Raw genomic sequence first — 25516 nt, 5'->3', positions numbered from 1 at the left:
TTGGACAAACAGGCCAAACCCTACGCCAAAGGATAAATGGACATAAATCTGACATCAGGAACCACAAGACAGAGAAACCAGTAGGAGAACACTTCAGTCTCCCATGACATTCTATACAAGATCTCAAAGCAGCTGTTTTATTACAGAAAATTTTCAGGAACAGACTGGAAAGAGAAGTTGCTGAATTGGAACTCATTACCAAGCTTAAAACCATGGAGCCACCTGGGATGAACAATGACATAGGATTCTTATCTCATTATGCATGATCAAGCTTTCTTTAGCGCCTCAGCCCTTGCTTTTTCCCCGCAGGACCAATTGCAGTCATCAGCAGTCGTTAACAGCCATCTACAGGTTTACCACTCCCGTCAGCCCATCACCCATTCCCACCCCCCACCCTCTGTATATACATAAGGGTCTGGCCCTTCTGTTTCTAGTGTATCTGAAGAAGTGTGCATGCACACGAAAGCTCATACCAAAATAAAAACTTAGTTGGTCTTTAAGGTGCTACTGAAGGATTTTTTTTATTTTGCTCCTGCTCATGTTCAAGTCATGCAGCCCAGTCACTGAGATTCCTAGACCCAGGTCTGATTTGGGGGAGTCTTGCACAACACCCCCCCAAAAAAATCCTTATCACTCCTTGCAAGCCTCTTACCGCTGGCGGAATTCCTGGAAGACAATTCTGTTAGGGAAACCCTGGCGACAGATTCGGATCCCTTCCAAAACACCGTTGCACCTCAGTTGCTCCAGGACCAAGTGAGCATCTAGCTTCCCGGACTGTAAAACAGGGAGACGTTCTTTTATAATTCTATCACCCAACGTAGGAAAGGGGGTAGGAGGGGTTTGCAAAATGCCCGTTTTTACACTTCTGCAATATATAAGTGAATAAGCTTCAAAACCAGAGCAGAGAATTCTGTCTAGAGGCTTCTCTACACTAAAAACTAGTGGTTCTGAAGGAGCAATTCTGTGAACCATAGTTTGGTAAAATGATGGGATTCCTCCATTAAAGATTCTCAACTTCACATACACAGTGGAAACTAGTCCATTAGGGCAGGGGTGGGGAATGTCTGGCCACAAGGCTGTTCTCCCTAAACCGCACACTTGTTCCACACCTGGCATCATATGTGGCATCGAGTGCATGAGCTCCTGGCTGTTCCTTTCTAGGGCAAGGCATGCTTGCTGATGGGCAAGCATTGCTTTGTTCAAATAGCAACAATTGGTTTCCAACTGAAACTGCTGTGGAAGAGTTACTCCCCAGGGCTCTCCCCAGACAAGTTTCCTGACTCCAAAGGCCACATCCTCTCACTGGCCCTAATCTGTAGCCTCCCTTCAAGTGGGAAAACCCAGCCAGATGGACGGAGTATTATTATTATTACCATATTATTATTATTATTATTATTATTATTATTATTATTATTAGGCTTCAAGTTTCATTTTTATTTTGGCGGATTACATGGCTGATTTCTATTTGCTGTCTTTTCCATTTTGATAACCGTTTGGTTTGATATGATTGTTGTGGTTTGAGTTTCTTCAAATTGCTCTGGGAGCTTTTCTGAAGCATAAACAAATACAGTGTTACTGTTTTCGAATGTCTCCGTTGACAAACATTTCGGTTTTTGAATGCCGTAAGCCCGGAAGTAAATTCTTCGGTTTCTGTCATACCTCCGAAGTCGAACATGTCACGCGGCTTCTGCTGAGTGCAAGATCCTGAGGCCCAGCTGTTGGCTATTACGTTTTCGGTTTTCAAATGTTTCAGAACTCCAATGGTCTTCCGATACGGATTACAATGGTACCTTGGTTCTCGAACTTAATCTGTTCCAGGAGTCTGTCCGACTCCCAAAACCGTTCGAAAACCAAGGCACGGCTTCCGATTGGCTGCAGGGGCTTCCTGCACTCAAGCGGAAGCCATGTCGGACGTTCGGCTTCCGAGAAACGTTTGTAAAGCGGAACACTCACTTCTGGGTTTGTGGTGTTCAGGAGCTGATTTGTTCGGGAACCAAGCCGTTCGAGTACCAAGGTACCACTGTACGTTCGAAAACCCAGGTACCACTGTGCTTGGAAAAGGAGTGGATGTGCTCACTCTCGGTGCCAGCAGAGTACTGACCCTTTTTTCGTGATTCGGGATGATGCATCGGACAAAGTTGGGACTCGTGTTCCTTAGGGTGGTCATGAGCTTCGTCAGCTGCTCCTTGTACAGCTGCCCAACTGTTCGGAACATGCCCTTCTTCGTCTTGGAAGCGCTCGGGAGGGAGCTCTCCGTCATCTTGGCCATCTGGTCCAGCCCCACGATGCGGTCCACTGAAACACAGCCAAGACTATAAAGTCAGCCTTTAGGGGAAGCCTTTAGGGGCAGAGCAGCTGCTTGGCATGGAGAAGGGCCTACGCTCAATGGACGGCGTCACATGCTTCATGTCCTTACCATCTTTCCAGAGATCTGCCACAAACTTCTCGGAGGACTGGTTTAGTAAGGACGTCACGTTGTCATTCAAGGGATCCATGTTCTTGGTCAGCCAGGCGGTGGCATTGTAGTTAACCTTCCAGGAACAACAAAAACCAAGTATGTGTGAGTCACTGCAAGTTGTCACTTGGCAACTTCCAGCAGGGGCAGATCTGGGTAATATGGCACCCTGACTGGACCTAATGGTCAGGGGAACCTTTACCTTTACAAGGCAAAAATGTGATGCTTCCCCCAGCCCTCCCTCTATGAGTCTACCACAGAGGTTGGCAACCTAAGGTGCATGGGCTGGAAGCGGCCTATGAGGGTCACTTAACCAGCCCATGAGCCACCCCCGAACTGAGCCGCCCACTCGGCGAATCCCCGCGCGCTGTGCTAAACCAACGCAGCGTGGTGTAGGGACTCTCTTCCGTGGCGCTGGAAATCACTTCTGCACATGCCCAGACGCCGGAAATTGCTTCTGCGCAGGCACGATTTTTGGCATCTGGGCATGTGCAGAAGCAATTTCCGGAGCCGTGGACATGTGCAGACGTGATTTCCGGCGTTGCACTGCGCCGGTTCAACCCACGGAGGATCTCCGCGGGAGTGATCCGGCCCATGCCCAGTAAGCCTTGCCAACCCCTGGTCTACCCCCTCTCTGCCACTGTTGCCAACTGCTGATGCTCCTCTGCCCCATCACTGCTACCATACAGTAATTGAGCAAGGAGGCAGCAGGAGCTGACTCTTCCGCCTTCTCACCTCTGCCGTTATTTGCTTGCTCATTACCCTCCAGGCCAGAGCAAGAGGTAGGTGAATAAGCAAGTTGCAACAGTGAAGGGGAAGAGCAGGTGTAGGGGAATCGTGGGGGGGGGGCACAGCAATGACCTGCCCGTGCCAACCCTATGCACTGTCCCCGAGTGCTTCAGCCTGCAGGCAGGGAGAGGGTAGCATGTGTAGGGCTGCCGTATGTCTGTGTTTTCCCTGACACATCCGGGAAACGCTTAGCAAAATGAAGTCCAGGCGGATTTTTGCCGAATTAGCAAAATGTCCGGGGAAACCCAGATGTATGGCAAGTAGGGCTATTTTTTACAAAAACAAAAGCAAAGGAAAGCAACTCTAAGCATGTGCACTATTAAGAAATTGTCACAAAAGATGATTTGATATGTAAATTAAGCGAATTAGCAAGGTTAACAGCAGCCATAAGACTTCAGACAAATCAAAAATTAAGATCAGAATGGCAATGTTTCGAGGAATATATGGGAAAACACTGCTCTAAAAGGAATGTGTTGATATGCATGGATTAAGTATGTAAAGTATAAATGAGAACAATAATTTGAAAGGGTTATAAGAGATGCATTATCCAAAAAAATGCAATGACAATATTCAAATTTGAACCAAAGGAAGTCGAGTAGTTGTGGAGGGAAGCCACGGGGGTATGTAGGGTTTGTGTTTGTAGTATAGGGGGTATATGTATTTTTTCTTTTTGGATCAGTATAGATTAGTTTATTTAATTTTCATTTTTGTATCCTTTATTAAGATTAAATAAAAAAATATTTAAAAAGAAAGAAAGAAATTGTCTATTCGGATGCCCCTGTCCTGCTCCTTACCTTTCCTGCGTAATGAATGATAGAGAACTCTGTTTTGTCCTTGAGTTGCTTCTGCTTTTGGAACTTGGGGTGGTTGCCTTGTTCGTTACCCAGTTTCTCCACAAAGGAGGTGTCCGTAGCCTTGGGGAACCAGCACTCCTCATCCAGCAAGGCCAGGACGCCAGGGGGGTTATTCTGAAATGGAGAAGAACAGAACGCAATCAGATCACCTCTCGGAAGAGACCTTTCCAACCTACTGGGTTTTGACTGCTGGAATTTACTGTCGTGCTGGTGTCCATTTGGTAAAGAGCTGGGAAGAAAATGGTGTTCATTTGTTTAGAGGAGGAGTGGGGAGTCTTGGGGGGGGGAGGGAGAGAGATGATTGTCTCCTCAAGCCCTAGCAGGTCAAATTTGACAGGTGGGCAGGGTGGCCATCTATCATTAATGATATCAGGTGATGCTGTGCTTCGAAGCCCCGATTGTTGAGACCTCAAAGTGCAACACAGGGCTGTTTGAAAGCCCTTTTGCACAGTCCTGCACTGCTCTTTGAACCTCCTAAACCAGCTGGTTTTAGGATGGTTAAAGAGCAGCATGGGGTTGTTTGCAAAAGGGCTTTCAAACGGGCCCACAGTGGGCCTAGAAACTCCAGTTTTAGAGGTTCAAAGAGCAGCACAGGGCTGTTAAAAAGTCCTTTTGCAAACAGCCCTGTGCTGCTCTTTAAACTCGTGTTCTGTTAATTCATGGCCACAGAGATAAAAATTAATGTAGGAAATTAAGAGCAGCCCTCGTGGGTCAGGCGAAAGGCCCATCTAGTCCAACATTCTGTTCTCATCCCTGCCAAACAAATGACTCTGGAAAATTTGCCATAACTGATTAAAATTAGCCTCTGGTTGCCAAATGCTTCCATTGATCAATTGATGGATTATACCTGGGGTAGCCAATCCTCTGTGATACAATGCTAAGGTGTCAGTGTGGTGTAGTGGTTAGAGGGGTGGAATAGTGCCTGGAGAGCAGCACTATTCCTTAGCCCAAGCTACCTCAAAGGGCTGTTGTGAGGACAAAATGGGGAGAGGGGAAGAACCTTGTATCCCACCTTAAGCACCTTGAAGGAAACTATATACATTTTGTGTGTGTGTGTTAAAAATAAGAAATCAGAATTTAATACTGAGAAATTTAGCAAGTCACACTTGATGCAATAGTTTAAATTTAATGAATTGCTTAATTTAATTTAGACCTGACCAGAAGCCTGACCAGACTTTAAGAAATTCTGAAGGTGGTTGTAATGGGTGACTGGCCAACCAGATGTTTAGACAAAGCAATCTTACTGGTCTTTCGATCAGCTCAATGCAGGGCTGCAGGTCCAGTCCAAAATCAATGAAGTTCCACTCGATGCCCTCCCTCTGGTACTCTTCTTGCTCAAGGATGAACATTGTGTGGTTGAAGAGCTGCTGGAGCTTTTCGTTGGTGTAATTGATGCACAGCTGCTCAAAAGAATTGACCTGCGGGAAGCAGGGGGGTGAGAGAGAGAAAGCAGGGGTGAAGCAGCGGCCATATATAGGGTTAATCTCCTTAAATCAAGGTAAGATTTAATTGGGGCTTTAAGGTTTAAAAAAATTTAAAGGTTGATTTTTTTAACCTTAATAAGAGGGACCCGGGTGGCGCTGTGGGTTAAACCACTGAGCCTATGGCTTGCCGATCAGAAGGTTGGCGGTTCGAATCCCCGAGATGGGGTGAGCTCCCGTTGCTCAGTCCCTGCTCCTGCCAACCTAGCAGTTTGAAAGCACGTCAAAGTACAAGTAGATAAATAGGTACCGCTACAGCGGGAAGGTAAACGGCAGGGCCGTCTTAAGCGCCGCTGGTGCCGTGGAGCGACAGATCCCTCCGGCGCCCCCCCTGCCCCGTTTCCCAGCGTGGCTGCCATAGGCGCGGCGGGCGGGCAGGCACAGCATGGTTGCCATGGGCGCAGCTGCGCGTCAGACCGGCGGACCGGCCGGCCAGCGGGTGGGCGCAGCTCGCGGCGCCCTCCTGGCGGGCCAGCGCCATGGTGCCCTGCGCCACCGGGGGTCTACCTACAAGTTCATAAAGTTTATAAAACCAACAAGCTTATAAACCTACAAACGGTATGGAAGGGACCAGCCCTATCATTAGGCGGAGTGAGGTGCGTGCCTCAGGGTTGCTGGGGGACGGCAGTGAAGTGTTGGAGGGCAGAGCGGTGTGTGTCGAACGGTCTGCCTGCCCCCTCTGAGTGAAGCCCACCACCACCACCACCTACTCCAGAGGATGATGCCCCATTGGACCAGCATCGAACAAGATTCAACTCCAGTACAGTTGGCTTCTGTACAGGGAACTGGGGACAATCCACCATGCCCTTCACCTCAGGCAGCAAAATGCCTTGGACCACGGACAGGACCGGATTTAGGTTTGATGAGACCCTAAGCAACTGAAGGTAACGGGGCCCTCTATATGTCCAGCTGTCCTTTTTTAGTCGATTGTAATATGTCGTATATTTCATGTTATTTTTTATTTCATTTGTTTTTTATTGTATTGTTTTTGTTTTGTATGATTTGTTATTTATTTATTTATTTATGTATATATGTTTGTATGCGAAATTAATAAAGATTTATTAAACAAAAAAACAAAAAAACACTGTCACTGTATGTCGGTTTTATTTTACCGCATTTTTCGCTCCATAAGACACACTTTTTCCCTCGTAAAAAGTAAGGAGAAATGTCTGTGTGGCTTATGGAGCGAATGCGTGGTCCCTGGAGCCGAATTGCCCAGGGGCGAAAGGCAGATCGTGCTTTTATATATATATAAAAAAAAGAGCTAAAGGCTAATAAGAGGGAAAGGGGAAGCAGCTCAGCAGCTGATTGCAAGAGATCTGGGAGGGAGATAAGGGAAGCTAGCTCCCTTCCACCCCGCCCCCTTGCCCAGGCCTCCATTGTTGAATGTTCTGCAGAGGGAGGCTGTTTGTTTCCCCAGCAACATGTGACTGGCTGATTGGATTATCAGAAGCTGCAGAACTGTGAGTTGAACAGGATTTTTTCCCTTTGCAAAGTAAACTCAACAACTTTGAGCTGATCCTTTAAAAAACAGGGCTTTCCCCCTTTCCTCCTCAGAAAACTAAGTGCGTCTTATGATCGAGTGCGTCTTATGGGGCGAAAAATACAGCATTTGTTTTTTACCTTATATTTGGGAAACGTATACCCAGTTGTTTTTTCCCTTTAAATTTTTTTGGGGCCCCCAAGAGAGTGAGGCCTAAGCTATAGCTTGTTTAGCTTATATGTAAGGTCAGCTGCTCCAGTTACCTTGGGCTGAATAATGGGGGCATACCTCAAAAATCTCAAACCCAGCAATGTCGAGGATTCCCAGGAAGGATGCTCCTTGTCTCTTGGTCTTGTCCAGCGCTTTGTTCACCCGGCTCAGAATCCAAAGGAAGAGGCGTTCATACGTTGCTTTGGCTAAGGCCTCTATTGCAAAATCAGCCTGTTGAAAAAGTTAAACGGGAGCAAGACCAAAATCAACGAAGGAACCACAGCCAGCTTTTATTGCATGGCAATCATTGGTGTCTGGGGGAAATTCCCATTGTCTGGTTGTCGAATCTTTTGAAGACCATGACCAGAACTGAGGAAACAAGGGAAAGAAGGCCATTACCTGTTCCTTGGTCTGAGCTTTCTGAACAACATCTCGGCCAACCTTGATTCTTGGGGTGAGTATTGCCCGGGTGAAATCTGTCACATTAATACCCATAAGGTGGCACACTTTTTGTGCAGCTGGAATAGAAGAGATTTGAAATGTCGTTTTATACTAGGGATCATGGAGAAATTCAATTTTGGTTGCATTTCAACCTAATTTGCAGTTTTCGAACCAACATGGGGATGAAAAAATGAGTATCCTTCAAAATCCACTGTCCCCTGAATTTTGGAATGCAGTCCCTCCAACCAACATGTACAAAAAAATGAAGATATTGGTGAAAACAACATACCAAGATGCATTATATTTGGAAAACCTGTTTGTGAAAATGTGTAGGTCGGTCAAAAGTCCATACAAAAATGTGTTTATTAGGGAAAGTTCTCACCCAAATGCTGGTGAATTTTCAGGAGGGTCCCTTAAAAACAGAACCCCACACCAAAACCGCTGCAGAAATGTGGAGAAAGGAATTTAAGACTGGGGGAGAAGTGGGAAATGTGGAGAAACCAAAACTGACTAATTTGTGCACCATTTCATAGAGCATCTTCCCCCCTGTTTGAGTCGCAAGTAAGAGATGTCAGAAGCTCCATCAGAAAGGCAGAGTTTCATTTTCCATGAGCAGCTACTGCTGAATATTGATATATAAGTTTCTGCTGTTGGATATTGTATATTGATATACAATATTCTGCTGTTGGATAATGGCCATGTGTGCATGACTGCTAGTAAGCCAGGCATCCCCAACCTTCGGCCCTCCAGATGTTTTGGCCTACAACTCCCATGATTCCTAGCTAACAGGACCAGTGGTCAGGGATGATGGGAATTGTAGTCCAAAACATCTGGAGGGCCGAAGGTTGGGGATGCCTGTAGTAAGCTATACATGGTCCATTTCTGCAGTGGGGGGAACTCACAAAGAGGGCAGAAATCTGAATCCTGCACCGTTCTCTGTCATACCTGTGTTGTCTGGCATTGAAGCTTGGTCTGTGTTCCTCTCTTTCTTGAAGACGATATTACCAAGCTGGAGAACGGATGAGACAACTCTCAGCATCGCTGTGCGGGTGTAAAGGAGAGATCTTTAAGAAGCTTGAACATACATACAGATTCATACTCCGCTCAGTCAACAAGGGGGCTCAGAAAAGAGTTTTAGCCCCACCACAGTCTGATGGAAAGGTCCGTTTTACATTTTGTACCCAGGATGAATCCCTAAGCTTCCAAGTCCCAAAGATGAGGGAGAGCCAATTTGGTACATCTCTCATACTCAGAAGTCCAGGTTACAACCCTATGGCCTGTTAAATGCTGTGCATTATGTTTTTATTATTATACTGCGTAGATGATGTTCATAGTGTTGTACACCACCCTGGGATCTTTGGATAAAGGGTGGTGTATAAACTGAATAAATAATAATAATACTAATAATATGTTTACACGTAAAATTAGTTTATGTTAGGGTTGCTACATTTCAAAAAGTAAAAACCAAAAGTTGTTGAACTTTTTTTAGACAACCCCCAAATTTGTTGAGCTTACCCAGAGTTTTCCCCGCCCACAATTTATTTCTGAGTTGTTTACTCTTGCATCTTTTATCTCAAGACCGGTTACACACACTTTAAAGTCTGTCTGGAGGATACCGCAGGCAGCAGTAAAATTTCTGGGCCAGTAGGTGTCACCAGACTGAAAAACTACAGACACCCTCTTCCCTTAGACACCAAATGCAGTCAGAGACCCTTAAAGAAAAGAGGAGCATTTGGAAAACAACCACGGCAAACAATTCATCTGACTGATGTGTCCTCTTCTTCCAGTCATGAAACATTTCCAACACAGCTGCCACTTCTCTTTATTTACAAAAATAAAAAAATAAATCCCAATCCGAAACTTCCATGTCCCGATCTCCTTGCAGCTCTCTGCTTGGACGTCAGTGCTAGGAGGACCCCTAAATCCTAGCTTTAAATGGTCATCTGTCTGGTTCTTCCTGGCTGAAGTTCAAATCCCTTCTGCTGAGTTTGTGCAGAGTCCTGTCACAGGAATGCTTTAAAAGTTTATCTTTCCCTCGCTGCATCTCAAACATTCAGAGCCCAGGTTTCCAGCTACTGCTCTGTGCTGAAAAAGTTACCAACGGCATTGAATCTGCAGAAACACTGCCTTTAAAAAACAACAATTCTAATTCATTCTTGATGGTGATCGTACATGATCCAGGTAGGGCTGGGAGAGGTCCCAAACCTGGCAGAGCTGCTGCCAGTCTGTGTAGACAGTACCAAGTTAGATAGATCAACAATCCGACATGTTCTGTGGCAGCGTCCTAAGTTCAAAAAACTCATTCATTCGGCACAAGTTACCGGCCAGAGCTGTGCAAATGATCAGCGGTAGACGAGAAATCAATGGCAATCGAATTTGTTTCTCGTTTGCAATCTAAAGCGCAGATGCAGATCATAAGTTTCTGATGTGACTGAGTGGTAATGAAAACAGTTTCTGAGTTCTAGACATTTGAAGCTGCCTTATAACAGGTCAGGGCATCAGTTCATCTAGCGCAGGGATAGGGAATGGGGTAGTTGTCTAGACCAGTGTTTCCCAACCTTGGGTCTTCAGCTGTTTTCAGACTACAATTCCCATCATCCCTGACCTCTGGTCTTGCTAGCTAGGGATGATGGGAGTTGTAGTGCAAAAACAGTTGGAGACCCATGGTTGGGAAACACTGGTCTAGACCAGTGGCGTAGCATGGGGGAGAAGGGGCGGTTGCCCAGGGCACAAAATTTCAATGCCCGGTGCTGCCTCAATACAGCTGCGTGCTCCATTGAAAATGGCTTCTCCATGCAAACCAGGAAATGACCTCTCCAGACAACGGAACAACTCTTACTTTCTTACTTCTGTGGCTGCGATCTCTTGGGTGATGCAGGCGCCATTAAGCAGTTGAATGCACATGCGTACTCTGTCCGTTTCCCTCCCACATGGCCCCGGGTGCTGGCAACCCATGCTATGACACTGCTCCAGATATTGTTGACCTTCAGCTCCCATCAACCCCAGCCAGTGTCGTTGATGGACAGGGATGATGGGAGTTGGTGCCTGATAACATCTTGAGAGCCACGTACTTCCCATCCCTGATCTAACCCAGAATTTTCTGTGCCAGATATAGCCAACCTGGTGCCCTCCCAATGGTAATGGACCACAAGTCCTATCCCCGCCCCCTCCCGGCCTTTGGTCATGCTCGCGGGAGCTGTAGTTCAACAATGTTTAAGCAGAGGCTTGACAGCCATATGTCAAGAATGCTTTGATGGTGTTTCCTGCTTGGCAGGGGGTTGGACTGGATGGCCCTCGTGGTCTCTTCCAACTCTATGATTCTATGAATGTCTGAAAGGCACTATGTCCTTGGTCCTCAACCTTCAACTGATATGAGCTGGGTTGTGACAGCGGCACTATCACCAAGCGAATAGATGGTAACATATAGAGAAGCTGATTTCCAAATCTGGGTTAAAGCTGGGTCCCATATCTGAAAAGGACGAAGACTGGTCTAGGCTGACTAGTAGCACCGCTTCAGGAGAAGTCTTTAAAATCACTACAGTACTTAAAACTTTTTCAGCTTTTGCAAGGAGCATGTTTATGCTCACACAACATCTATGCCCTTTTCCCTTCCTTATAAATAGCTGATAATCAGGAAGAAGAAACCCAGAGGCCCCGTAGAATCTAGTTGCAGACCCAGCCCAGCTATGGGTTGGTGGTTCCTCCCCACCCCAGTGTAGGCCTCCATTAACAAAATAATCTCCCATATTGCACACACCATGCAATACCCCACTACCCACAAACCATCCAACATTTCACAGGTGAAAACAAGGACATGGTCATAATAGAGAAGGCAGTAAATTGCAAGCATAATTCTGGTGAACAAAAATCCCCCCAACAGTTATTACAGGCATCCCCAAACTGCGGCCCTCCAGATGTTTTGGCCTACAACTCCCATGATCCCTAGCTAAGAGGACCAGTGGTCAGGGATGGTGGGAATTGTAGTCCAAAACATCTGGAGGGCCGAAGTTTGGGGATGCCTGAGTTACTAGAACTGTTGCTAAAAGAAACACTCTCAGGCGTTGAAGAAGTGCGGAGGAAGCTTGAGAAAGTAAAAATAAATACTACAAACCTAACGTTGGAAATTCACAATCCTTTCTCTTCAATTTTGCTTCAAGGTATCTGAAACTAATCTTACATCAAAGCTAATTTAAGCCTGGAAGCTCAATGCATATAACTGGACCACTCTCAATACCAGCTTTGCTAGAAGACGCTTTTCAAATACCTTCATGCAAAACCTGGATCCAAATGCCACTATTCCTATGAAATACAAGACCAAAAAAAAAAGGAGATGCAGTTCACCAGACTAAATCAGGATAGTTTTAAACATCCATCAGCACTCACTTAAATCCTGCACTGGGTGACAGATTGTTGTTGTTTTCGGGATACAGAAAGAAAAGAAAAGAAATGGATAAAGCACATTTGCTTTTTGCGTTTTCCCTTACCAACTTGCTCTTCCTCATTGAAGCCCATAATACCCATAGCTTCCAGGGTCTCCTGGAACATCTCATCGTCTTGCTGAGAGGGAATGGGCACGTAGCCATTAGACAGGAAAGTGTAGTTGTTGAAGCCTTCGAGCAGCAGGTCATCTAGAGAGTGAACAGTAGCAGAATTGAGACGAGCCAGTGCTATAAAAGAAAACTGCAGGTTTTTATACCTCTTATAACAAATTATGTGTGCTTTAATGTAATTTATGTCCTCCTTGTCCTACTGCAAGTGGCTTTGTGTGGGTTATAACCTCAAAAGACAGCCCATGAAGTAGATTCAGAAAGGAAGGGCTGTAGCCAACTTAGTCCTGCTCAGAGCCATTGAAATGAGTGAACTGAACATGGTCCCTTCGGCCCTATATATGCTCCTGTAACGTTTACCCTGGGTGGCAGGTGGCGCCGTGGGTTAAACCACTAAGCCTAGGGCTTGCTGATCAGGTCGGCGGTTTGAATCCCCGCAACGGGGTGAGCTCCCACAACAGAGTGAGCTCCCGTTGCTCGGTCCCAGCTCCTGCCAACCTAGCAGTTCGAAAGCACGAAGTGCAATTAGATAAATAGGTATCGCTCCGGCGGGAAGGTAAACAGCGTTTCCGTGCACTGCTCTGGTTTGCCAGAAGCAGCTTAGTCATGCTGGCCACATGACCCGGAAGCTGTATGCCGGCTCCCTCTGCCAGTAAAGCGAGATGAGCACCACAACCGCAGTGTCGTCCGCGACTAGACCTAATGGTCAGGGGTCCCTTTACCTTTAACATTCACCCTGTAGCCCAACCTATCCCAACCAGGTAGCCCCCACCCCAAAGCCCGCCCTGCCCCCATTATGCCCTTGCCCTGCCCCCTTTCCCGGCCACTTCTGGGTTGCCGTGATGCGCGTATGTGCAGTTTCACGTCAATTGGATGTGCGTTAATCAGTCGTTGCCTGCACTAAGTCAGAAGCAATCTTCCACCCAGCTCAGTATTTTCTGCACTGACTGGCAGAGGCTCCCCAGGGGTTCAGGCAGGGAATTTCCCCCCGTCTTGCTTATGGATGCCACTGGGAAGTTCTGCATGGAAAGGAGAAGTTCTACCACCAAACTACAGCCCCTGCCTTGCTCCCCGACGGTTCAAAACAGAAGCTGTCACTGCCAGGGCCTTACTCTTCATATGTTCCGTGGCTCCAGCAAGCAGATAATAAAATATGTGGAAGGTCCTTTCATCTCGGGCTTGCCGGATAGCCCGGGACTTTTCCAACAAATCTGTCGGCAAATGTTAAGAAAGAAAGAAAGAAAGAAAGCGAAACTTTGGGTGCTTTTAAATATTGGCTCTGATGTTTTCACTACTTACCGTAGTATCTCTTGCATAGGTTCTAAATGATTTTAATGATTGGCTCTGATGTTTTCACTACTTACCGTAGTATCTCTTGCATAGGTTCTAAATGATTTTAATTGTGCACAATTGCTTTGTTATTGTTGTTGTTGTCATCAGATATCCACCTTAAGTGCTAATTTAATACAGTGGTAACCTTGGTTCTCAAACTTAATCCGTTCCGGAAGTCCGTTCCAAAACCAAAGCATTCCAAAACCATGGCGCGCTTTCCCATAGAAAATAATGCAAAATGGACTAATCTGTTCCAGAATTTTGAAAAGAACCCTTAAAACAGCAATTTAACATGAATTTTAATGAGACCAGGGACCCATAAAATGAAAGCAATAAACAATGTACTGCAGTCACACAATCAATCAATCAGTAGCTGCTGAACTGGGTACCCCACAGTCACATAAACAAAACAAAAGAGCCGCAAAAATAAAAACGCAAAATAAATAAATAAAAACAGACAGACCTCAGCGTAACACTCAAACCGGAAGTGTGGCACTCAAAATGGAGCATGTTCGGCTTCCGAAAAAAAGTTCGCAAACCGGAACACTTACTTCTGGGTTTGCAGTGTTCGGGTTCCAAGTTATTTGAGTACCAAGGCATTTGAGGAACCAAGGTACCACTGTAGTGGAAAGCTGGGATATAAGTTACTGTTATGTACTAAGTTGTTTTAATAAAGAGCACCATGGTAGGTTAGCTGCATCTGGCCTCCTCTCCCCCCAACTGTCAACTGGGGGCAGCCATTCCATCAGACCATCTCAGTGGGAGAGATAGGAAGCAGAAGACTCACTCCATCACTTTCCCCAAAAAAGCCAATCTCCACCTGGCACCTCCCAGTCCCTGAACCGTGACAGCTGTGTCATTATAAGAACAACTGCTTTAAGAATTGCTGCCTGAGTTTGATTTCTCCACCTCCTATTTCCTCCCCGACCCTTTTCCTTGTGTGTCATGTTTATTTAGACCAGGGTTTCCCCAAACTTGGGTCTCCAGCTGTTTGGGGACTACAACTCCCATCATCCCTGGGCAGCAGGACCAGTGGTCAGGGATGATGGGAACTGTAGTCCAAAAACAGTTGGGGACCCAAGTTTGGGAAACCCTGGTCTAGACTGTGGGCAAGGACTGTATTAATGGGTTGTATGTGGGAGCTCTATAAATGCTCTATCTATATATATAAAAATGTAGGCATTGCGTGCGCAGAGGTCACAGCCTTTCTCCGTAACTGCTGAACTGTAATGTAACAAATTTGGCCACAATGTTCCATGCTCATCAGTGAGGGATCTGGCATAATTTTTTTCCCCAAAAAGCAAACCTTTCATACCTAAAATAATGATTGAACACACAAAAATGTGGCGCCCAAATTAGACATCATCAGCAGAAGCTCTGAAGACTCCAGCAGCATCCAATAGAAAGGCAGATTGCCCACTGCTGCCTCCAAAGCCGCGCCACCAGATGACATCACAAAATTCCACAGTAACCAACCGAAAACAGGCCTTTTGCAGCAACAAGGCACAACCAACTGAAAACAGGCCTTTTGCAGCAACAAAGCCCAACATTGCCAAGTGGAGGTAGGGGCCTGCCTGGGGGGGATGTGGGGCCAAATAGAGGGCAGGGATAGGTAATGGGTCAGAACAGGGGGGGGGGAGACATAGGGATGAAACCTGCCCTCTCCACAGTATCTCGCCTCGACTTTGCAGACTAGGCTGAGTGGATTTAGGGGCCTGCCTGGGTGGGGGATGGGGGCCCCGAATAGGCCGCAGCATAGAATCAACTGAAAATGGGCCTTTTACAGGGCCATGCCTTTGGGTAGAATAAATGTTATTTCACATAACACATGTGGGTAAGAGAGTCAGGGTTGGAATAGGGCAAAATTTTACAGAACACACACATTGGGGGAATGATTGTGTGCAAAATGAATGGGTCACAGGGATAACCGGGGGGGGGGGAGGAAGAGGGGGCATAATAGGTCATGGATCAGGACAAAGTTGGGGGATTCACAGGGATGAGGGGGGAATCACAGGGATAAGCCGGGGGGGTGAGGGGAAGAGTGGGGGAATCACAAGGATGATCGGCACTGGGTAGGGGAAATCACACAAATAACCCATAGCAACGTGTGGCAGAGCCAGCTAGTAATATAAATTATAGCAGCATCTTTCAGAATCTAAGCCAGAGAGAGAGATTTCCCATTCGTGCCAACTTGAATTTATTTTAACTGAATGTCCCAGGGGCTGAACACAGGACCATCCATATGGGAAGAGGGAGCCTTTCCCCTGTGACATTACCCCTCCTCTTCCGAACACATATCCTGCATGGATTGAGCAAGACCACTTTCTGGGAACTTTACCAAAGCCATATCCCTCATCAACTCTGCTCCACACCCTCCTGAAACACTTTTGCCTTGCAGGGTTGTGCCTCTTTCTTGCCAGGATCGTGGACGGAGAGGGTGGGGGTGAGCTTATCTGGTTTTTACATGGCTGGCGTCTCATCCACTGACCTCCTACATTTGTCTCTGGACATGCCCAGCACCCATAAGTTTCCCTGTGACAGAATGCAGCCCTCAGGTTCCCTGGTCTATGGCAACATCTTGTAGCAATGAGTTCCGCAGGTGAGATGTTGGTCCCGCTTCTGGCTTTTTGCTTCGCTTCAGTTGCTAATGAAGTTAATGAGTTTCTCCCTGATGTTCCTCCTTTTCTTCCCTCTTCCCCCTGCAGATATTTAAGCCTTCTTGTATAAGGGAGATGCTCCTTTCCTGCGCCTTCTCCAGCTCTACAGAGGTTTCGGCTTTGCCAACGACTTCACTCATTTGCTTTCGATATTTACGCAGAGGATGACTACGGGGATCAATCTGCTCATTTGTTTGTTTCTCTGTCTAAACAAAGCCCTTTTGCACAAACACCGCCCCAAGGGAAAAAGCTGCTGGCAGCCACTCCTGCACGAAAAGCAAATTCTTACTGGAAATGTTGACATTTCAGCTTGGTGACTGGGAGCAACCGTCGAGACCACATAACGCAGGTCCTGAAAGACCTACATTGGCTCCCAGTACATTTCCAAGCCAATTCAAAGCCCTAAACGGCCTCGGCCCAGTATACCTGAAGGAGCGCCTCCACCTCCATCGCTCTGCCCGGACACTTAGGTCCAGTGCCGAGGGCCTTCTGGCGGTTCCCTCACTGCGAGAAGCAAAGCTACAGGGAACCAGGCAGAGGGCCTTCTCGGTGGTGACGCCCGCCCTGTGAAACGCCCTCCCATCAGTTGTCAAAGAGAAAAACATCTGCCAGACAACTATCTGACGTTTAGATGACATCTGAAGGCAGCCCTGTTTAGGGAAGTTTTTTTTTTAATGACTGATGTTTTAATATATTTTTAATCTCCTGTTGGAAGCTGGGGGAACCCAGCCAGATGGGTGAGGTATAAGGAATAAATATTTTTATTATTATTCGGTTTGAAAGGTTGGGACATCCTGCAAAACGCAGGCTGGCGCTGCTGCGCTCCAGGGCCTCCCGAAACAGGAACATTGAAAGTCCCTGCGAGGCAGAGGTCGGAAACCTTTTACGGCCTGAGGGCCACATCGCATCATGAGGAATGTTCCAGGGGGCGCATGTCGGTGGCGGGCATGGCCAGAGGCAAATGTGGATGTGACCCTTACCTTTTTGTACTGTAGTCTCTGTGGGATGTAACACTACTGCAGCAGTCAAATACAACATTTCTTGTTTGCCCAGAGTGGACACACGGGGATATTACTCCAGCCAGGAGGACTTCCTGTCACACCTGGTCTGGAGCATCCTCCCCCTCCGTGTGACCAGGTAGATGGGCGTGACCCTGGGAGACCCCATAAAAGGGCTGATCATGCAGCCATCTTCCTTTCTCTCTTGAGACTCTCTTGATTCCATTCCTACTCTTGATGTTTTTTGCTGTCTGCTGGCTCTCAGCCAGCAGCACATGGACTTATCCCTTACACGGCGCCTCCTCCCTCCCTCCTCCTGGCTTCTCCCCGCCCTGCCTAGAGGAGGAAGGGGGGTGGGCTTTGTTGGTGCCAGCAGCAGCAGCGCTCAAGCGGCCGCCATTTTAAGCAGCCCCTCTCTGGAGCCCTTTCGCACGCCACTCATTGTCCCTCCGCCGCCGCCAGCCCCTGCCACTCGCAAGATACAGGTAAGCAGCCATCGGGGCTCGTGGTGCTCTTGCATCATTCCCCCCCCCAAAAAAATATAGTCCAGCCCCCCACAAGGTCTGAGGGACAGTGGATGGGCCCCCTGCTGAAAAAGTTTGCTAACTCCTGTCCTAGCCTATTCTCTCCTGTGGCTTAGTGCCCCCACTCTGGGTGGCCAGAAGGAACTACTGCTATTGCTGCTCTCCCCACTCCTCTGGAAGCAGCTGACCTGAGGAACCATGCTGGGTCCAACACCTGGGCCTATAAATCTGCTGCTTCTGCAGTGCCTCCTTCTTCCTGATCTTGGGATGAGGAAGAAATTAGGTGTTTCAATTCACACTTTAATGAGAACCTAGCTAATTCTCGCTCTGCCCAAAGCTACGCACAAACCCAAGCAGCAGCCATTCAAGATCTGCACCACGAACAAACGAAGGCAGCAAAGCTTCCGAGAACAGCCCAAAACAGAGACACCCACATCAGCCTCCTGCCTCCTCTCGCCACGCGGCCTTGGAACCGTTCGCCTTTCTCAGGCCCAACTCTGAGCTCCGAGTACTACTTTCTCGTACTGCTCCAAGTTCCATCCCACGTGCCAAAAAAAGGATACAGGTTTCTATGTTTGCTCCCACGATGTAGCCAGTTACGTCAAAGTTGATGCGGATGAATTTGCCCTGTCGGTGATAAGAGAAGACAGCTTTTGATACTTTGCTAGCACATCGTGAGAATTACAGGCTTCCCCAGTCTAACTTAACCAGAATGGAATTGGGAAGGGGTTAGTTGGAAGGGATTCTGCGCAAAGTTGGATCCAGTGGAACTGAGCCTCGAAAAGAGCATAGAGCTGAAAGAGGAAGCGGGAAAAAGCGTCACTCTCCCGACTTCCTCCTCCAGCTCTATGTACTTCCCAGGCGAGAAATGGGAAACTCTCACCACCTCGTGACCAAGAGGGTAGTGAAGGGGGCCCACTGGTTTCGTGGGTACCAAAGGAAGACCTTAAGGGGGAGCATTGCACTGAGGGGGGGGCACACTGGGAACCCCTCCCGTGGCTGATGAGAATTGTGGTTGCAGTTGTTTTCTGAATTCAAGCAGGGATCTCCTGCTCCAATTCTGCCTATTTTCCAGAGGCTGTCCCAGATTTACAGAAGCCATCCCGATTTCTGAATTGAGACAGGAATGTCCAGCTTTTCCTGAAAGGTAAAGGGACTCCTGAAAATTAGGTCCAGTCGTGACCGACTCTGGGGTTGCAGTGCTCATCTCGCGTTATTGGCCGTACAGCTTCCAGGTCATGTGGCCAGCATGACAAAGCCGCTTCTGGTGAACCAGAACAGCACATGGAAATGCCGTTTACCTTCCCGCTTGGAGCGGTACCTATTTATCTACTTGCACTTTGACGTGCTTTCAAACTGCTAGGTTGGCAGGAGCTGAGATTGAGCAACGGGAGCTCACCCCGTTGCAGGGATTCGAACCGCCAACCTTCTGATCAGCAAGCCCTAGGCTCTGTGGTTTAACCCACAGCGTCACCTGCGTCCCTCCCTTAGGACATCCCTCTTTTCATTGGATGGTATGTGACAATGGGTATTCTTTAAAAATGCATGGTGCCATTAAGATCCAGCCACCTTTTAGCTTAATTCCCCAGAGGCAAATGAATGCACTGGGCCCAGAAAATCCTGTTGGCACCCCATAGCTCATAATAAGGTCCCACCGTATTATACATTTAAAGCAGTATTATACCACTTTCAACTTACGAATCGGGAAGAGTTGTCATTTTTCACGGTTTTGGCATTCCCAAAAGCTTCGAGGATGGGGTTTGCCTGCAGCAGCTGTTTTTCCAGCTCACCCTAAAACGGATTCAAACGCCATTATCCCCAGGAAGCGGACAAGTCTCTCTGCCGTAAACAGTCACACGCAAGATGCATACAGAGGCTTCGGCCAAGGCAGGTCCAGCCTTGATTCCCTCCCCTGCAGATAAATAATCTCTGTGTTTTTTTAAAAAAATGTATGTATATTGTAATGCACGCTGGGCAGGGCTTTCTTTTGCTATGGGCACCGCAATCTGGATTCTACTACAATGCACACAGCGTAAGAGGGTGGGAACCGCAGCACTGGGTATTTTAAACCAGTCTAGCCCTCCACACATTGCTGAACCGAAACAATGGGCCAATGCTGCCAAAACGTGCAGAGTTCCAATGTGATACAACACAGGTAGAACACGAAGGCACAGAAATAACCAAAGTCTTACTGTATTAATAGGAAATAAGGTAAACGCAAAGTACAGGCGATACACGGTGGATCAGCAACAACGCGACAGACAGGTTGCTGGCGTTTAAGACCTGTTTCGCCCAATATTGGGCTTCTTCAGTGGTATCTTCTTTAGTGAAAGTACAGTTTCTTATTTAGGCTTAGGCCACAGTGTTTTCTTGTTAATTTTGCAAATTCAACATATTGTATTCTTTATATTCTTAGTTAGAATATAATATAACATTCTCCTCTAACTAAGAATATAAAGAATACAATATGTTGAATTTGCAAAATTAACAAGAAAACACTGTGGCCTAAGCCTAAATAAGAAACTGTACTTTCACTAAAGAAGATACCACTGAAGAAGCCCAATATTGGGCGAAACAGGTCTTAAACGCCAGCAACCTGTCTGTCGCGTTGTTGCTGATCCACCGTGTATCGCCTGTACTTTGCGTTTACCTTATTTCCTATTAATACAGTAAGACTTTGGTTATTTCTGTGCCTTCGTGTTCTGCCTGTGTTGTATCACATTGGAACTCCCCACATTGCTGGCTATTGAGGCTGATGGGAGTTGGGAGTCCAAGAACATTTGGGGCCCCACAAGTGTCCCATCACCCGTGCTTTGCACATTCCAGTCTACATGCATTTTTAGAGATTATCTCTGCAAGGGATGGAAATGAGAAGCCTGAAGCGGCCCACTGTAAATGTTGAGCTCTCTGTTTCTTCCTGCCGCTTGTTTAGCCCGGTGCTGTCCATCGACCGTCCTTTGGACGGACAAGGCAGCCGGTTGCAGCAAATGAAATCATTTCTTCGGATGGCCGCAACAGAGGGCAACGCATCTCTTTTCACTGTGCGTCCACTGCTCCATCAAAGGCTGGTGGTGATTTTTATGGAACTACCTGCTAAGAACTCCTCCCTCCCCCCCTCAAACCCCGGACCTAGAGCGTTGAAGCGTTTACTCAGCAAGGGGAAAACGCTGCAAATTAGGCAAGGGAAAGAAATGCCCAAAAAATAAAGAATAAAAATCTGTAAGGTAATGCAGCACAAAGCAGATTACGCCACATCTATTAATCATGTTAAATGCAGGGCTTTTTGAAAAGGTTGAATATGACAATGCATTATTTTGAGGTTTTTTCATATCCAGATTCCCCACCCCACCCTGTGCAAATGCATGCATGCAGTTACACACGGATGATGATGATGAACACACACACACACACACACAAGCAAGCTATGCAATGCATCTAGGCAGACACTAACTAATTAAGCACATTTCAAAAGCAATGACAACAGGCCAGTAAACGGATTTAGGTCAAAGAAAGAGGAAGGTGGAATATCGGAGACGAATATCTTTCCACAAGAGGAATCCTTTGCTTTGGGCTTCTAAACGGTCTCCTCCACTGATCACCTGTGATGATTATGAATCAGCTCCAGGTGACTAGATAGCAAAAAAACTTCTGTGAACTGTAAGAGAACGGTTTCCTTTTTTCCTTTCAAGCTGTCAATATGGGAGAATAACTACGTTTCATTTCTTCATCACTAAGCCAGTTGTTTGGGGAGGAGTGGACAGAGGGACTAGCAACATCTGTAGACTTAGCTGCCAAGCTATGCTGTGCGTAACAGCTGTTCAATTGGCACTTCGCTTCTGGAGTTTTATTCAAGTCATTCTCTGCCAAGAGCTGAAGGAATACTGGATCCTTTTTGAAACCAGAACTGAACTTTCAAAATTACTGATGGACAAGGAGCCCTACACGTAAGATTTCCATTGTCCTTTGGGGGGGGGTGCTTTATGGAAGCATCAATCAACATATCTACAAAAAAAAAAGGGGAGAAAAGGCCTCTGAAACCTTGGAACTAGAGCTGTGTCCACACCATACATTTAAAGCACGCACACGCCCCCCAAAAAGAATTCAGGGAACTGTAGTTTGCTGATGGTGCAAAGAGCTTCCATTGCCAGAACCCTTAAGAGACTCCCATTCTCAGGGTTCTTTTGCAGGAGAGGGAATGCGCTTCAAATGCGCCTTAAATGTATGGTTTGTACGCAAGCTATAGATCTCTGCCATGTCTCACTCAGCTACCCTTTCCTGCATAACTGGTGCCTATCGCTGCTGCAAAACTGCCAAGTCTGTATTAAATAAATCCCCAAAGTTTAAAGCTTAATTCTTTTGCATGGCGATGGTTATAACCTGGCCACTCTGAAGGCATGCATAAGGAGGTTTGTTGCAGGTGTGTAGCACAGGGCAGGCAGCAAGCAATGTCAAAAAACAAGCAGCGTGCAAGAAGACCGGGATGATGTCAACCAGCTACACCACACTGTGATCCTTAGGGAGAGTAAGGCACTCTTTCAAAGGCGGTCCAGTTTGGAAGTGCATCACTGCTCGGGGCTACTTCCTCTCGAAACGCCACAAGTTTGCTCTTCCGAGATGCGTTGGAAAGAGGAAATTATTCCAGTGTGCGAAATGGAGCAGTGCTACTGGGAGAAGCAACTCTGGTGGCCTCAGTTCTCATGAAGACCGTGATCCCAAGCACACTTTTTCTGGGAGCAAGACATGCTGAAATCTGGACCGCTGACTCCGTCAGTGGTGCATTTGAGATTAGGGAATTGGGAGAACATACACAGGAACACTGGGTGCTATCGTTGCCCTGGGCCATGTGATAGTAGGGATCCAGTCACATCGAACCATTGGGTGATTTCTTCTAGAAGGTGGAGTGCAACAACACCATGCAGATCTACACTCTGTGCCTTTGTATATATATATATACACACACACACACACACCAAATAATCCAGGTTACTCACGTAAGCAAAAGATGGACCTTGCTGCAGTCAGATAACACGGCATAAAACAGTTGTCAGTATCATTCCCAAAGTACTTTTTTTTAATTTTTTTAAAAAAGGTGTTTCCACTTGAATTCACAATCCACGGCGGCAGATGCTTATATGTATGTATGCATGTATATTATACATGCAAATAGACACACAACACACCTAGGATCATATAATCATAGAGTTGGAAGAGACCACAAGGGCCATCCAGTCCAACCCCCTGCCAAGCAGGAAACACCATCAAAGCATTCCTGACAGATGGCTGTCAAGCCATCCTCAAGGAAAACCAAGGCAGAAGGACCAACCTGTGGATCTGCACTGGTAGGTTTAGATATGACCTAAATCCAAACAAATAAATGTTTTGCTTGGGGGGGGGGAGAGAGAGGTGATGGGTTAGTCTTAAATTGAGTTCTCCACTTTCCCATATCAATCTGCCACTTTTAAGCCCTCATGAAAATTCATCAGAAAATGAGTGTGGATTTCTTCTAACAGGTGCATTTTAAAAAAACAAAAAAACCACTTCTGCCAAATACAATGTATGCTGGGATCTTACTGTCACTAATATAGGCATATATTGCACGTTTATAGAATGCATTGCTGCACACAGGAGTTGGCTAGAGAGCTGCACTGCAAAAATTTGGGGAAGTGCGGATTTCGGAAGGCGTCTGGTTCGCATCTTGTTTCGGAAAGTGAAGATTGGGCAGGTCCACGTTAAAATGCAAGCTGAATTGAATTTCTACCCCATCCCTAACTCCAACTCCCATCTCCCCTGACCATTGACCATATTGGCTGGGGGATGATGGGAGATGGAATCCTGCATCATCCGGAGAGCACACAGGTTCCCCCGCAGGCCTGAGGTAAGGAAAGGATCCAGCCCAGTCTCACCCATAGGCTTTAAAGATGGGGAGTGGACTTCTAGATTTGCCCAGCATCAGCAACTCCCCAGAGGAGGAGCCACATATGGAAAGCTATGCGCTCTTCTGCCTGTGTTTAAGGAGGGGATGTCAAACAAAGAGCCCTTTTCCCATAAACACACAGGGGTTGTGACATAACTGCGTCCTCTCAGTAATATGTCAGCAACTTGGCAACGAAAGGGATGGAGAAAACGGCCTGAGCTGCAAAGCGGCCGGCCTGGTCCAGGTACCATCGTTCGCTAAAGACTATCCCTGTGCTCCCCTAGGAGACATCTGCGTTGTTTTTTGTTTGTCGAGATAGAAGAGGGGGCTCCAGAAAATGCTTACCGTGATGCTGGTGTCCTTCTTGCCCTTGTGAGAGGAGGCCACGACAGCCAGGTACTGAATGACTTTCTTAGTGTTTTCCGTTTTGCCAGCACCAGATTCCCCTCTAAGGAGGAAAGGAGAAGAGAGGGGGAAGATAGCATTGCTTTTCTCTCCCACCACTTAGCAATCAGGGAAAGGGAAAAGGGAAAGGACCCCAGGGTGGTTAAGTCCAGTCAAAGGCGACTATGGGGTTGCGACGCTCATCTCACTTTCAGGCCGAGGGAGCTGGTGTTTGTCCACAGACAGCTTTCCGGGTCATGTGGCCAGCAGGACTAAACTGCTTCTGGTGCAATGGAACACTGTGACGGAAGCCAGAGCGCACGGAAACACCATTTACCTTCCCGCCACGGTGGTACCTATTTATCTACTCGCACTGGCGTGCTTTTGAACTGCTAGGTTGGCTGGAGCTGGGATAGAGCAACAGGAGCTCACCGCATCACAGCGATTCAAACCGCCGACCTTCTGATCGGCAAGCACAAGAGGCTCAGTGGTTTAGACCACAGCGCCACAAGCTGAGTGTTATTCTGCTTCCACTAGGGGAGAGGGAGGGAGGGAGGGACCCAGCCAAGACAAAGTCCATTCATTCTGACCTCTGTTGGCCTCCGGAGAAATACTAGATTAAACTTCCTACAATATACTCCACAAATTTGCACAGCAATGGACCTATTGCCTTTCTGCTCTGCCTCTGAGAACTCATGCGACACCATGCACACCAAACTGTGAGACCTAGCAACAAATCGTTCCAGGTCCCTTGCAACATGTGTGTGGGACCTCAGGCCCTTGTGCAGAAACTGCCTTCTTGACCATTGGACCCACTCTTGGTCTCGTTCGCTCACTCTGCCAGAGTCTGTCTTTGCATGCAGGGGAGGTCCCTAACTCATTGAGGGTTTGAGACCCATCGGCTACTCTCACCTGGTTCAGCCGGCCAGTCGAAGCCGTTTCCTGGGATTGTGGCTGCTGTCGCCCGCTGACAGCCTCTAGGAGCCACAGGTGAGAGCTGAGTGTTGCATTTCCCTCCACCTTTTGTCTAAGGAGCCCAAGCAACACTTTTGCTGCTCTCCATTTTATCCTCTCAACAACCCTGCGAGGTGGGCTAGACTGAGAGACAGCAGCTGCCCCAAAGTCACCCAGTGGACTTTGTGGCTAAGCAGGGATTTGAACTCCTTTTCTCCCAGGACCTAGTTTAGCACTCTAACCATTATTCCACATGGGCTTCCATACTGCTTGCCACTTATCCAATATTAAACTGAGAGGAGTCAGGAGTCCTAAGGGCTGGAGAGCTTTTTGCCTTGATTCCAAGTTCCTTCAGTCTTGAATGCACATCTTTAAAAAGAAATATTGGAGGAAGGATGTGGAAACAGCACAAAGAGATAGATGGCTATCGCAGGAGTGCATAAACAAGCCTTAAAACTTACTCATTTGTCTGGGATGTTGTCCAGGGGTTTGG

General features: G+C 47.1%; 1 protein-coding gene across 4 annotated transcripts in view; it reads right to left on the bottom strand.

Annotated features, from left to right (window-relative positions):
* MYH11 (myosin heavy chain 11) overlaps positions 1 to 25516 on the bottom strand; it is an 88216-nt gene that overhangs the window by 36526 nt on the left and 26174 nt on the right. For 2 of the 4 annotated variants that reach the window (XM_035132126.3, XM_035132124.3), the window contains exons 5-18: positions 24031 to 24133; positions 22763 to 22783; positions 19470 to 19562; positions 18335 to 18398; positions 13373 to 13471; positions 12198 to 12341; positions 8659 to 8754; positions 7672 to 7790; positions 7351 to 7503; positions 5343 to 5516; positions 4039 to 4212; positions 2417 to 2531; positions 2102 to 2295; positions 653 to 774 (exon numbers count right to left, since the gene is read on the bottom strand). In XM_035132126.3, the coding sequence (XP_034988017.1) occupies positions 653 to 774; positions 2102 to 2295; positions 2417 to 2531; positions 4039 to 4212; positions 5343 to 5516; positions 7351 to 7503; positions 7672 to 7790; positions 8659 to 8754; positions 12198 to 12341; positions 13373 to 13471; positions 18335 to 18398; positions 19470 to 19562; positions 22763 to 22783; positions 24031 to 24133 (1671 nt within the window). The remainder of the gene's footprint in view (positions 1 to 652; positions 775 to 2101; positions 2296 to 2416; positions 2532 to 4038; positions 4213 to 5342; positions 5517 to 7350; positions 7504 to 7671; positions 7791 to 8658; positions 8755 to 12197; positions 12342 to 13372; positions 13472 to 18334; positions 18399 to 19469; positions 19563 to 22762; positions 22784 to 24030; positions 24134 to 25516) is intronic. The other 2 variants (XM_088656940.1, XM_035132125.3) reach the window with 1 other exon arrangement.

The sequence above is a fragment of the Zootoca vivipara genome, chromosome 13 (assembly GCF_965207765.1).
Source record: "Zootoca vivipara chromosome 13, rZooViv2.hap1.1, whole genome shotgun sequence".
NCBI lineage: Eukaryota > Metazoa > Chordata > Lepidosauria > Squamata > Lacertidae > Zootoca > Zootoca vivipara.
Note: the sequence above shows the minus strand (reverse complement) of the source record. Positions and strands in the feature narration are given on the sequence as shown.